The following is a 13,729-nucleotide window of genomic DNA, read 5'->3' on the forward strand; positions in this document are numbered from 1 at the left end:
AAAGCTGGAAATAATATAGCGTCACCTGATAGCTAGTAGGCCGGACTCCTGGACACTAATGCTACAGTAATGCTAGTGTAGTGAATAAAACATAAAGGCTTTCTGATGGGGAGGTGCTGAAATGTCAGATGTTTGTGGTGACTCCAAGACATCCTGAATGCTTTAACTTTAGACACATGAGCTGTTTACGTGTAACAGGAACCTCTCTTGTACATATTGCCTGTGACGTCTTCTCCCGACTCACGCCCTATATTATGTTATTTACTTATGGCTTTATGTTCAAATAATGATATACTAACTGCAGACAAAGTGTTCTAGTGGCATGTTTAATTTTTTTTTATTGGCACATACTCTGAAAGGGCAATACTTACATGTAACATATAGAATAAAGGGTCCTATTTATCAAGTGTTATAAACACTCCCTATTGCTGCACATTGCAGCAGCGGTTTGGAATGTGCTTTCAGGCCCATCACTTTACTTCCTGGTTCAGTTCCAGCTGAGCAATAACACAAACATAGCCATAGGCAACAGCGGTATAATGCCATCTTCAGGAGTGTGGATTAAAGACCGACAGTATATAGAGATGGCCAATAGGACACCAGTTTATTCACATTCAATACGTAGGCAGGGTCAAAAGGTCGGCAGGCTAAAATAAATTGGCAGTAAAATGGTTGACATGGACTTAGGTCGACAAGGTCAGAAGGTCAGCACGGAAATGGCCAACGTGAAGGCCAACACATGTTTGGGTTTTTTTTTGGTAATTTTTAACCCTAAACCTAACTCTCGTCCTAGCACTTATCCCCAACCCTGCCCCTTTTAATGTCTAACCCCCCACCAAGTGCTTAACTCGGTACTTATGTAGTATCTGGGCTGCCGATTTCTAAATCGGGTCGAATCGGGCACATCGCATCGCATCGCATGCGACCATCGATGCGATGCGATGCGATGCGATGACCCGATTTTTCCATAGGAATCAATGTTAAAATGGACTGAGTCCATTTTAACATGGAATTCAATGGGAAAAAGGGGTCCTTTTCATACCCCTACTATCCAAGTGGGCATGGAGTTGGATATAAACCTGTGGCGAGCGTAGCGAGCCACCGAGCCCGAAGCGTGGCGAGCGTAGCGAGCCCCGCGAGGGGACACAGAATACCGGCCCCTCGCGGGGCTCGCTTCGCTCGCCACGCTTCGGGCTCGGTGGCTCGCTACGCTCGCCACAGGTTTATATCCAACTCCATGCCCACTTGGATAGTAGGGGTATGAAAAGGACCCCTTTTTCCCATTGAATTCCATGTTAAAATGGACTCAGTCCATTTTAACATTGATTCCTATGGAAAAATCGGGTCATCGCATCCGATGGTCGCATGCGATGCGATGCGATGCGATATCGCATCGCATCGCATCTGATTGTATGCCTTAACTTAAGGCATACAATCAAAAAATCGGCAGCCCAGATACTACATACAGTAAGTACCCTTAACTCTTATCTTAACCACTAAGGGCAGGATGTACTAAGATAAAACTGCGGTAAAAACCCTGCTTTACCGCATTTTTAAATGTACTAATCCCTGGGCACCGTGTCACCGTAGGGCAGGGTATCGCCACCTTTGGGTGGTGATACCCTATAAAAGCCTATGGGCTTCTATCTCCGGCCGCCGCAGTCTCCTACCCCACTCCCCATCATCCGTGCTTCTCCTCCTCCCCCAGCAGCATGTCACAGCCGGGGATGTCCTTCCAGCTGCAGGGGGGAGCAGGTGAGGCTGGGGACCGCTGCAGAGCCCAGGAGGTGACGGAGAACCCCCCCCCCCTCCACCACCACCACATCACAGGTATTGCGGGGGTCCTCCGCCACCGCACTACGATGCTAGCCGCATATGTTAGTACATGTGCGCTAGCATCGTGGCAGGAGGGTGGTGGGGGGTGGCGATGTATGTTAATACATCCCGCCCTAACTCTTTTGGCAGTATGCCCTAACTCTTTTGGCAAAACGGATGGTGTAATTGTTAGTATTACTGCCTCACAGCGCTGAGGTCATGGGTTTGATTCCCACCATTTCCCCAACTGTGCAGAGTTTGTATATTCTCCCCGTACTTGCGTGGGTTTCCTCCGGGTACTCCGGGTTTCCTCCCACAATCCAAAAATATACTGGTAGGTTAATTGGCTCCTAACAAAATGAACAAAATTAACCTTACAATGTCTGTGTACAGATGGAGCGCCTCTCAGCCAGCGTTCCACCTGACTGTGACTCGCGAGCGTCTCACACGGACACGCGGCCCAGTTTTCGGGTGGTGTAGGATTATTTTACTGTACTAAATGATTGACTTTTTTGTTGTTGTTTTTTTCTATTATCACTGTGCATTTATTGCCATTTCTGCAATCCTGAAACAATGTTCTCATTCTTACCATTTTTACTGCCTTATTTTATTACCCACTACCAACTGTATTACTGTCTCTAACACATTCGGTTCTTCTTTTCCCTTCTGATCCACATTCTAGTATCACGGAGCCCCCTTGCTCCCCTCCAACAGTCTCGCACTATACAGAGTGAATATAATCATACTTTACAGAGTAAATGAAGCGATTTATCTGCAGTGCACATGCTCAGCACATTTGTATTACTATGATACTCTCACTGGCTCATGTGTTTGGTTCATATTCAAGATTATAGGGCACGTGCTCCATTAACAAGATAGGATGCCATAAAAAATAATTTCGGGTACAAAGGTTAAATTTGATAAGAAATGGGAATGCTATTGTGTATTGTGTATAAGTCACATGGGAAAAGGTTACAAACAAAATCGACATTCAAGGCACAATAAGAGCAGTAATACTGGTAATAATAAAAAAATATTTGTAGGTGTAAAGAGATTTTAAGTAGGGTTCAAGTAAAGTAGCAGGATGCATATTTAGAGGAATTATTGATATAACAAGGCAGGCCTGATATAACCCCTTCATTGGCTTGGCCGAAAAATTTCCGGGGACAGTAGTTCTGATGTCACTGGCCACTCTGAAAGTTTTGTCGCTAAAGTCCCAGGGGATTGGCAGCTGTGCGATCAGCACGGGGCCCTGGAATCAGCATAAATTATTATTTATTATTTAGGAGTTCTATTTCACATGAGATGTTGCTATGGGCAACCAATCAGATACTATCTATTATCTTCTAGAGGTCCTAAATAAATAAGAATTAGATTCAAATTAGTTGCCATAGAAACATCCCACGTGAAATAGCACTCCCAGCTTAGTCAATTTCCACCTCAGTGTTAAGCCAGCCCCCCCCCCCCCCCCAGAACTCATATTGGCCGGGATAACCTCCTAGTTCAGCAGCTGTGCGGGATGCCAGCCGGACTCGGATGTTTTTTAAAGGGGCAAAGCACAGCTGCCAATCTCTGAGGCTATTACATGCGCATTAGCATTTGTTGAACCCGCTCTGTGATATTGCACAGTTTTCCTCTTCGTGGCTGAGCTGCTGTTGTTCCTAATATTACATACAGCTGACCATGGAATATCCAGCAGGGATGAAATTTCACGAACCGTCTTATTGCAGAAGTGCCATCCTATCACAGTACAACGCTTATGAGCCCTTTAGCAAGACCCATTTTGTATCAGAAATGTTTGGAAATGGAGAGTGCATGGTTAGGTGCTGGATTTTATACATCTGTGTTAATGGGTCTGAATGAAACACCTGAATTCAATAATTAACAGGTGTGACCACATACTTTTGTACATGAAGTCTATACAAACACATCAAGCATAAGGAAATGTACTTTATCTGTCAATTAGACTTGCTAGGAATTCAGGTGAAGTAAAAGTTTTTTAACGGTGTCATTTATTTCTGATTTGATTTGTACTAAACCTGTCTTATTTGTTTTGGTATAGATTGTAACGAGTAAACGATGTATTTAATAATGGATGACCAACATTACCGACCCCCTGGACGTACTCTGCTGAACTGTTCCAGCACTGATCAACTCTGCCGTAAGTTACAGTACTGTGTATCCAATCGTTCAGCACTAGTGTAAGTGTGTCACCGGAACACTGCCATCTGTTGGCAGCAAGTGCTTTCGAAGCATTTGCTTGGAGTGGGCTTACTAGTATATATATGTGTGTGTGTTATACTGTAACATAATACCAGACAGTGGTGAGTAAAGCGCTACAGTTAAATGAAAATAATATTTTACCCCTGACTGATAGACGACGCACCATAAGTATGGCAATACCCCTAGCAGTATATTCATCTCGTACCGCTTCTTTTTTCCTCTCTAGTTGTGGAAACGTATCAGTATGAGGTGATCGTGGTTCCTGTCTTCCTAATTGGAATTACTGTGATACTTCTTGTCGTTATTCTGTATTACCGGTATCGCGGGAGGACGCTTAAAATGAAGCAACCCCAAGGTAATTTCATTTCCTAAGATGTTTTTTTCAGCCCATGTATATAATTGAAAAATTTCTAACGAGAGAAAAATGATGCTGCATAAGGACATGACTATGAAATATATATATATAGATGTGCCCTATTATATCATGGGTGGACAAATCTGCGCTAGGTGATTTGGAAAACGTGGACTGTAGGTAGATCTCGAGAATCGGTTTGGCCATCCCTGCTTTATATCTTTGCTCGCACTGTAGCACGCTGCGGCATGTATGCTGTAAACAGGATCTACTGGCGGGTGCAGTGTTTTCATGCTTAGTACATCTCAACCAAAACCTTCACATAATTGAGAATGGATGACATTACTTATAGATATCCTATTATTAACAGATATATTAATCAGTGGCGTAACTATACATTTTGCTCTCCCCTGCAAAGAATGTTTGATCATAAAAAATACCATCAAAATTTGCTGAGTCTTTTCTAACTTCAAACGGGAGGCAGCAGGTGGGAGATGTGGCGGGCAGTAGTTAGCAGGCGAGTTATATCACTGATGGGCAGTGGGGTGGGCAGACAAGGGAGGCGAAGTCCCATGCTAGCAGCCGCGGCTGGGACCCTGCCTGATTCTGCAGCCTGCGCGCAAGAGGAAGATTCACAGTCAGATTCAGCCGCAGCCCAGCAAGGCGCTGCAGCACCGGCAGCACCGACGGCTGCCACGGTGTCACGGCTGCTAGTGCAGAACTTTACCTGGTGACTGGTGGGGGGCCCTTTCAGTTCGCACTGTGTGACCACCGCAGACCCTGCCGGTGATGGCTCCCCCATTTTAAAATGCAATCCCATCGGATGTATTTATCATACCTCAGGGCTCAGGGACATGGCTCTGAAAAAAGAGCCCGTCCCTGCGATGCCCGGAGCCGGAAGCCGAAGGGGCCTGCGCTGACCGCACTGCCGCCAGGGCAGTGCGATCCCGTAGCCATAGGCTTCAATGGGCTATTGCCATCTCAGAATAGCGATAGCCCAGGGATACGAAGCCGGGCTGCCGGATGTTGATACATTGGGCAGCTTTGCATCCCCCATAAGTTTCCAGCCGGCGGCGGTGAAGGGGGGATCGCATCCCCTTTGATACATTCGGAGTCTACTTAATATATGCAGCTAGTAGGAGATTTAGGAGATTTAGTAGGAGTAGGAGATTTAGGAAAGTTTCTAAACTGTTAGGTTATTACTAGAGACAGGATTATATGCAACATAAAAAGCTTGAAATATGCATGCAAATATGCATGAAAAATACTTAAAATATGCATGAAAAGTGTTAAAATATGCTACATTAAATAATAAAAAAAGTAATTTTTTTACTTATTTATTTAAAAATCAGCATAAAATTAGTTGCAAATAAACCTCAAAAATAGGTCCACAGCATCTGCTGATGTCTAGTGCTATACAGCAGACTTCAGCGTCCAAAGCTCTTCTTGCATCAACTACATGGACCCTCATTTCCAGCGCCGTTGGATCAAATGTCAGCATAGCGTGTGAGCGCGGCACAGTGAAAGGCTTCCTCCCTGCACCACATACTCACTGAGACACGGCATTTCCTCCGTACCGCGTGATGTCACAACCCTTCCGTCCGCCTCCTCTGCTGCAGAAGTCTGTCTCCTGGTGTAAAGTCCCAGGTCAGGGGCAGGCAAAGGTTCAGGAACTTCGTAATGTCATCCGCCCGACTGACTTTTATCAACATGGATTGGCAGCCTAGAGCAGTGTCAGACATAGCGTACATCCAAGGTTCCCCACACTGCACACATATTGCCCCAGCCTGCTCACTCTACCACTACCTGGCCAGCAGCAGGGCAAAGCAGTGCTGTGACTCGCCGGTGGAAAGGGGGCAGGGCCTAAAATATGCAGCATCACTAGATTTTAGGTGAAATATGCAATAACCAGTGAGAATGGGCAAAATATGCAAATGCATATGCAAATATGCAAATGCATATAATCCTGTCTCTAGTTATTACTCACAGCAACAACATTCTGCCACATTTTATACTAGTGTAAATAAGAGATAAGTAGAAGCTGGTCTGTTGCCACTTTTGCTCCTTAGGAGGTTTGATTAATGTTCCTAGAGGTCCTTCATGAATTCACAGAACATTATATTATACCCACATTCTTATTTGTAATTATTTTGTTTCCCAAATGCAGAGCAACTGTTCCAGGACAGCAGCACAAGAGTCAATTTAGGGATCTCTCTGGAAGAGATGTCAATGGACAGTGTGCTAAAGTCACGAGATCCCAGTTTGTTGCCTCTGGAGACCCCATGGGAGAGAATCAGTGATCCCCTCCAGCTGATAGGGGAAGGAAGGTTTGGTCCACTTTACAGGACAGTGCTGAAAGAGAACGATGGAAGGCAAGGCAGAGATATTGTTGTCAAACAGCTCAAAGGTAGGACCACAAACACCTTGTATGATCAATACATATATGGGTGTGTCATACTCGTATCTGCATATATCAGTGTATAGTGCAGAGTATGTTGTGTGTCAAAGTGTAATGACAGTGTGAGAAGTCAAAAGCTCTGCCATCTGCTGTCAGTTGATGACACTAATGTCCAAATATTGTTAGTCAGCGTACATGACTAACAATTAGTATGGGTTTTATTTCTCTAAAGCAAGGATTCTCAAACTTGGTCCTCAGGACCCCACACAGTTCATGTTTTCCAGGTCACCCGACAGGTGCACAGGTGCCTTCATTACTCATTGACACATTATAAAAGATCCACAGGTGAAGCTCATTATTTCACTTGTGATTCTGTGAGGAGACCTGCAAAACATGCACTGTGTGGGGTCCTGGTGACCGAGTTTGAGAACCTGTGCTCTAAAGTGAAATGCAGAATAAGTAGATTGTTCATGTCTGGCTGTAAGGTCTTTCTCATCTATGTTGTTTAGCTGTATAAAACATACTTGCCTACCCTCCCAGAATGGCTGGGAGGCACCGAAAATCAGGCCTCCCTCCCAGCCCTCAGAAGGATGGGCAAGCCTCCCGCATGCCCCCCGATACTCTGCATTCCCCCCACATCTTCCTAACCTGCTGGTCAAATACCGGCATTCGTGGGTCTACGCGAAGGGGGCTGGGCAAAAATTACAAAAACTGTGTCATTTTATCCCGGCCTCCTCCATGTAGATCCGTGAATCGTGGCAATTTCTGTAATGGGGCGAGTCTTTATGATACAGGGCTCCATCCCCTCCCCCCTAAGTGCAGCTGAAAGTCTCCTCTCTGGGCTTCTCCCTGAAATAAGAGTTGAAATGTTGGCAAGTATGGTATAATGCGGACTTCTATTTAGCTTTTGCAGAATATTCCAAACTTTAAATGAAGAACAAAAAGATATACAGGGGTTTATATTTATTTAGCTTTCTCTGTCGCATGCCAGGCCCATGCTCAGAGGTTGGGTTCAGACTACTGTCCAGCAGGTGCCGGGAGATTCTCAGTATTTCAAGCAGCCCCTGCACCCACAGAAGAGTAGCCAGATTATCCGCATCCCACCCTTTTCCTAGGGCAGTGGACAGGTTGAGGAAATCCTCATGCACTGCTGTGTGGAGGGGTGGGGCATAACATACCCTTCAACTGTACCTTTTTTGGCAGGTACAGTATCATTTTTTAATGACAAAAAAAAAAAGAGAGGAGTTTGAGCGCTGATTGGCTATTCTGCACTGCAGCAGCTCCCAATAAAGGGGGATTACCAAACCCTTTTCAGAAATGCAGTACCAAAATGAAAGATACAGTGAAGCTGCGCTTTGCAAAATAGTAAACAATTTATTAAAACATAAAATACATATAAAAAAAAAGTTTTTGTACAATTATGCTGCTTTCCCACTGCAGACCAGTTTAAAGTACTGGTAATCTTAAATGGTATTTAAAACGGTATTAGCATTCCCACTGCAGCAGATTACCGGTTTAAATACCATTCCCATTGCAGTCAACCATGTAAAATGTAGAGTGCCTAACCTCCTCCCCCCCCAGTGTAAAGAGTGCCTAATCCCTCACCCCCCCAAGTGTAAAGAGTGCCTAACCCCCCGTACCTGCCCTGTGCCCCCACCTCCCCTCCCCTTGTACTTACCTGCACGGGGATGCAGGGCAGTGGGGAGGCAGCGGGGGTCCATGCAGGGTACAGGCAGTCCCAGTGCCTGATGAGAACTAGTAGTTCTCACTTTGCACATATGTAATGAGTGCACGTGCATAATAATGAGCCACTCATTACATATGCGCATATGTAATGAGCGACTCTTTATTATGCACGTGCACTCATTACACATGCACTACTCACGTCAGCGGCTTCCTCAGGAGGCATATCCCTCCTGAGGAAGCCGCTGATGTGAGTAGGCAGAGAAACGCGTACAGGGACATCTGGTGGTGACTGGAGACAAGCCTGAGGAGAGCACAGCACTCTGTAAATGACCGCAGTGAACTGCTAAAGAATTGGTCAGAGCAACTCTCAGGTACCAATTGGTCAGAGCAACTCTCCACCCCATGTGTCAGCTAATTTTTTTAATTGCCTGAACCTTGTTTCGGGTCTCCAACTGCCCATTTGAAGGGGCGTGTACCACGTTCTGCTCTTCAGATGCTGGAGAGTATGGCATAATGAAGTGAATGCAATAGTTAGCCCCACCTCTCCCCACAGACCTGCAAATCTCAACATTTTGGGGTGGAGGCGGAGCCTAGTAATTTGCCACCCTTCAGTGTCAAGCAGCATCTCCTTCCTGCTCTCCCTAATGCACCAAAATCCCTGTCAGAGTAGACAGCAGCAGTGGCAAACGCAGGATTTTCAGAAGGGGGTTTCCAGAGGGGCGGATCAAAGCACGGAGATGGACACTTAGGTGACCCAGTATATGCCGAGTCAGTTAAAGTATTATAGATAGACCAAATGTATATAAATAATAATAATAATAAATATATATATTTACACACACACACACACATATATATATATATATATATATATATATATATATATATATATATATATATATATATATATATATACAGGTTGAGTATCCCGTATCCGAGTATCCGTTATCCGAATTATTCCGAAAACCATACATTCCAGAAAGTGAAAAAAAAATATTTTTTTTGCTAAAAACTCACTGGGGACATCTGTAACAGCACTACTGAGGTCATGAAATGTAACTGGCACTATATATGTGCAAGAAAATGATTTCTTGGCATTCAAATTCAATATCTGAGATAGTACACAAATTTTGTTTCATGTTTTGAAACCTGGTTTTTTGAACAAATAAAATATATTTGTGTGTATTTTATGTGGTAATAAAATATATTTGTGTGTATTTTATGTGTTTATACAGCATACATGCAAGATACTTCAAAATACATAATTGAAATATTAAAATATTCCGAAATACGGAATAATCCGTTATCCAAAATTCTCCTGGTCCCGAGCATTTTGGATACAGGATACTCAACCTGTATATATACACACACATACATATATATATATATATATATATTATATATACATACAGGGGCGTCAACAGCAGTGTATACCCCTGGGCATAGCAATGTATTGGGGCACCAACCGATCCTCCAGCGGTAGGGGTGGGGGAAGCTTTGATGTCCTCAGGGTGGTAGGGGGTATTATCAACCGCTCAGCATGTAGGGCCTGGATCAGTAATTTCCACTAATTACCCCTTTACTGCACAGATGGTGGGAGATGGGGTGGGAGAAGGGGGCATTGGGTTGAATGAAGGGGCCCTGATACTTAACTTCCAGGGTGGTAGAGGATGTTTAATATGCAGAGGAGGGGTGTATAGTGGAGTGGGCTTATTATTCATAATTTTCTGGTGGGAGGACAGCTTGCTTGACTGCATATATCTCCAGTTCCCAGAAATAGATTTCTTAGATTTTAATGGAATTAAAAACTAGAGAATCGCACCTACCAAATGTTATTGGGGACTAGGGGATGTGAGTTCAGGAGGCAGAGCAATCTGCAAACGAGTATATAAAACTACATACCAGGTGTGTGGAGCTGGAGCAGTAACCAGCTTCTGGAAGGCTGATATCTCTGGTTCTGGGAAAACTAGAGACAAGCTGCTAGTGTCCATCAAAGGGGGAGAGTCCCAGCTTTTGGAATATACTCTCAGAAAAACTCTAAGTCAGACAGAACCTGAAATATCTGACTGGGAAGAGCAATTAACAGGCTTGGATGGGGACCACTGTTTTGAAGTCAGATATCTCTGGTTCCCAAGGGCCGATTTTCAAAATTCTTTTATCCATGGAAAGAGGGGTGCCCTTAGACTCCTGGGGGGGTTTCTGGGTACTCAGAAACCCCCCCTGCGTGCGCTACTGAGCAGTCAGCATTAGTGCAGCAGCTGAACAGAGCTGTATTGATTGCAGTAGCCAAATATATGACATTGCTTTGCACTCAAATGGATCACTGAGGCGCTAAGTACCTAAGTCAGACATGTCCAAACTATGGCCTTCCAGCTGTTGTAAAACTACAAGTCCCATCATGCCTTGCCATAATTTTGCTATTAGGGAATGCTAAAACTATGGCAAGGCATGCTGGGATGTGTAGTGTCACAAGAGCTGGAGGGTCACAGTTTGGACATGCCTGACCTAAGTCATAGCCAGTATCATATTTATAATTGTGATCTTATGATACACTATTTTTATTTTTGTATAGACTGTGCATTGGCTGGGCAACATAATGGGTCAAATGGGGTGCAGCCTCTTTACATAAATATCAGCCTGATAAAAACCTAACAGGCCGCTCCCTATAGCACACTTCCTGAACTTATTTTATGAAGGGTGTAGGAGAAAGGCAAACACATGTTACCTATCCCATTATTCAGCACTTACACCTTTATAAGACTGAGCTATGTTTGTGATTGTGTTGGTTTATGTTGGGCCAACATTGCCAATTCGGCCATGTACAGTATATTAGGACTACAGAAGCAGACGCAGCATAGGCAAATGCAGGGGGAAGGTTCCCGTAGCCACTGGCCCCTCTCCCCACCACACACTCCTATTGTGTCCACATATATAATCTGTGTCACCTTTGTCATTGTTGCATTTGTTTACTTTGCCTTCGCTTCTCCTTTCTACCTTATTTGTAAGTTCAGTTTTGTAAGTCAAATATTATTCCCCTAGGCACTGCTGAGCCCAATGATGTCCGTGATTTCCTGCAAAGGGCAGCATTTCAATTGTGGCTGGGCCCACACCCTCACCTGGTGGAGATTATAGGGTGCCGCTCCGAGGCAAAGCCTTTTTGCATGGTGCTAGAGAGCGTGCAGCCAGGATCCTTTTTGCAGTTTCTCTGGGACTGCCGCAAGGTGAGACTAATGCATCACATGTCTTCCTAGAGGGCAGCTATGCTTTACAACATATTTCAATTTCTCTTAAAAAAAATAGACCTGTCACCCTATCTGCCTCATTGGCAAATACATGTTGCTAGCATTCATCAGCGGATACATTTCTCTAAATAATTTGGAAACCGTGCCTCCGCCGATTGTAACTGTAAAATTGTAAAGCTGTGAACAATAGATCATTTCGGGAATCACCCGCCCCAAAACTCTGTCCCTACCAGGGCCGGAGCTACCCACTCAGCAGCTCCTGCAAAGCAGGGAGGCGCCATGCTGAAAAGGCGCTGCCTCCCTCCCTGCTCTGCTAAAGCTGCCTCAGCCCTCACTGTCACTGCCTCCTGCACATTGCCTGCAGCGCCTGTCTGACAGCAGGCGGGCAGCAGAATAAAGAGCTGCTCCCTGCACCGCGGGCAGCAGTATGGAGAGGCTGAGCAGCTCCCTGCACCACACACACACTGTCCTCCTCCTGCGACCTGACCCCTCTTCCTCACGGACACTTGCGCTGAGGCATGTAGCGCTGTCTCTGAATGCCTGGATGACATTTCATGTCTGGATCCGCCCCCTACCCATTGCTCCCTGCGCCTGTCAGCTGTCAAGCAAATGATGAACAGGCAGCAGTGCCACCTCCCCTTCCTTCCCTTTTCTCAGTGTGCTGTGCCAGTGACACTGCCAGTCCTCAACACTCCGCCCCCTCTATCTCCTCCCCTCTTCTTCCATCTCCTCCTACTCTCCCCTCCTTTCCCCCTCAGTCACACGAGGGGTATAATGCTGCACATACTTTTGTACTGCTTTCAGATCGCATCGCACACACATTGCATGCATGCCGTGTGATGCCATCTAGCCCATAACGTATGAGATTCTCGCAGCGTGTATGGGCACCTTTAGTGCCTGTAACATTTTGCGGACACAGCACTGAGATGGTGTATGCATACATGTACATGCACCCGAGATCCTCCATAGGATCGCATGTTGCATACGCTCCCACAATCGGGCTGCTGCTTGTTGCAATGGCAATGTGAAAGGGCGCAAAATGTATGGTTTGCAGGAGGGCGCCGGACACCCTAGCACCGGCCCTGGTCCCTACTTAAACTTGTCATCAAACCAAAAAAAAAGTTTTATGTTATTTATACAGGTGCTGTTATGTGTTGGCTTTTTGGGTTTGTTCTATACACAGTTCCAGTTTTACAAGCCCTGTACTTATTATCTATATAGAGAAAAACTTTTAACCTTTTTATGTGTTTAATACTGTGCAAGAATACAAAGATTAAGAGATTACCTCTCTATGGGCCTAATTCAGTCAGAAGCTTCTGTAGGTAGTGTTCACAGCTGCTGTGGCATTGGGCCCGATTCAAACCGGAACGCTGGGCTGCAAATCTTCGAAGCTTAGCGGTCAGGTAAACGCCGCCCCACCAGAGTGTTTCCTTGCCCCTGTGCCACAAACGGGGAAATCCATTCGGAAACACTCACCATTGAATGGTTTTCCTTCTGTATGCAGCTGCGGAGTAAGTCTATACTCAGCGCCGTGGTCGCTGCTTTTGTATGCAGGGAGACCTCACGCAGGTGTACGGCGTACCATGCGTGGTCTAACGATAATCAGCTGGGCTGCATATTCACAGCCCTGCAAATAGGTCTAAATGGAGCCCATTGCACTCACGTTCATGTGCTCGTGCAATAATTGGGTGTACTAAGCGTTATGTGGCATAGGGTGGACTGTATGAAGGTCGACTGCTGAAGGTCGATAGGGCCCGGTGATTCGGTGAGGACTGCAGGTCCTCCGGGCTCCCTGCATCTCCTTTGACCACTGGTGCAGTAAAGTAATACTGCAAAGCATCAGCTCACTTTCCAGCGCAGGTCACAGAAGCAGGAAGCCCTAGTAACAAGTGGCTCTCCAGGAGCTCTGATCAAGATGAGATCCCTGGGGTTTGGTAAGTAACTTCCCCCATACACACTGCTGCTCATACTCCCCTAATCAGAGATCCCTGCTTCTGTGACCTCCAGTACTGT

The 13,729-nt window shown here is 45.4% G+C and overlaps 1 protein-coding gene across 1 annotated transcript in view; it reads left to right on the plus strand.

The window, feature by feature from the left end:
* Window positions 1-13,729, plus strand: part of STYK1 (serine/threonine/tyrosine kinase 1) — a 41,779-nt gene that overhangs the window by 16,647 nt on the left and 11,403 nt on the right. The window contains exons 2-5 of the mRNA XM_083149163.1: window positions 3,878-3,976; window positions 4,265-4,393; window positions 6,558-6,797; window positions 11,514-11,695. Of these exons, the coding sequence (XP_083005289.1) occupies window positions 3,895-3,976; window positions 4,265-4,393; window positions 6,558-6,797; window positions 11,514-11,695 (633 nt within the window). The 5' untranslated portion in view covers window positions 3,878-3,894. The remainder of the gene's footprint in view (window positions 1-3,877; window positions 3,977-4,264; window positions 4,394-6,557; window positions 6,798-11,513; window positions 11,696-13,729) is intronic.

The sequence above is a fragment of the Crinia signifera genome, chromosome 6 (assembly GCF_055691185.1).
Source record: "Crinia signifera chromosome 6, ASM5569118v1, whole genome shotgun sequence".
Lineage (NCBI taxonomy): Eukaryota > Metazoa > Chordata > Amphibia > Anura > Myobatrachidae > Crinia > Crinia signifera.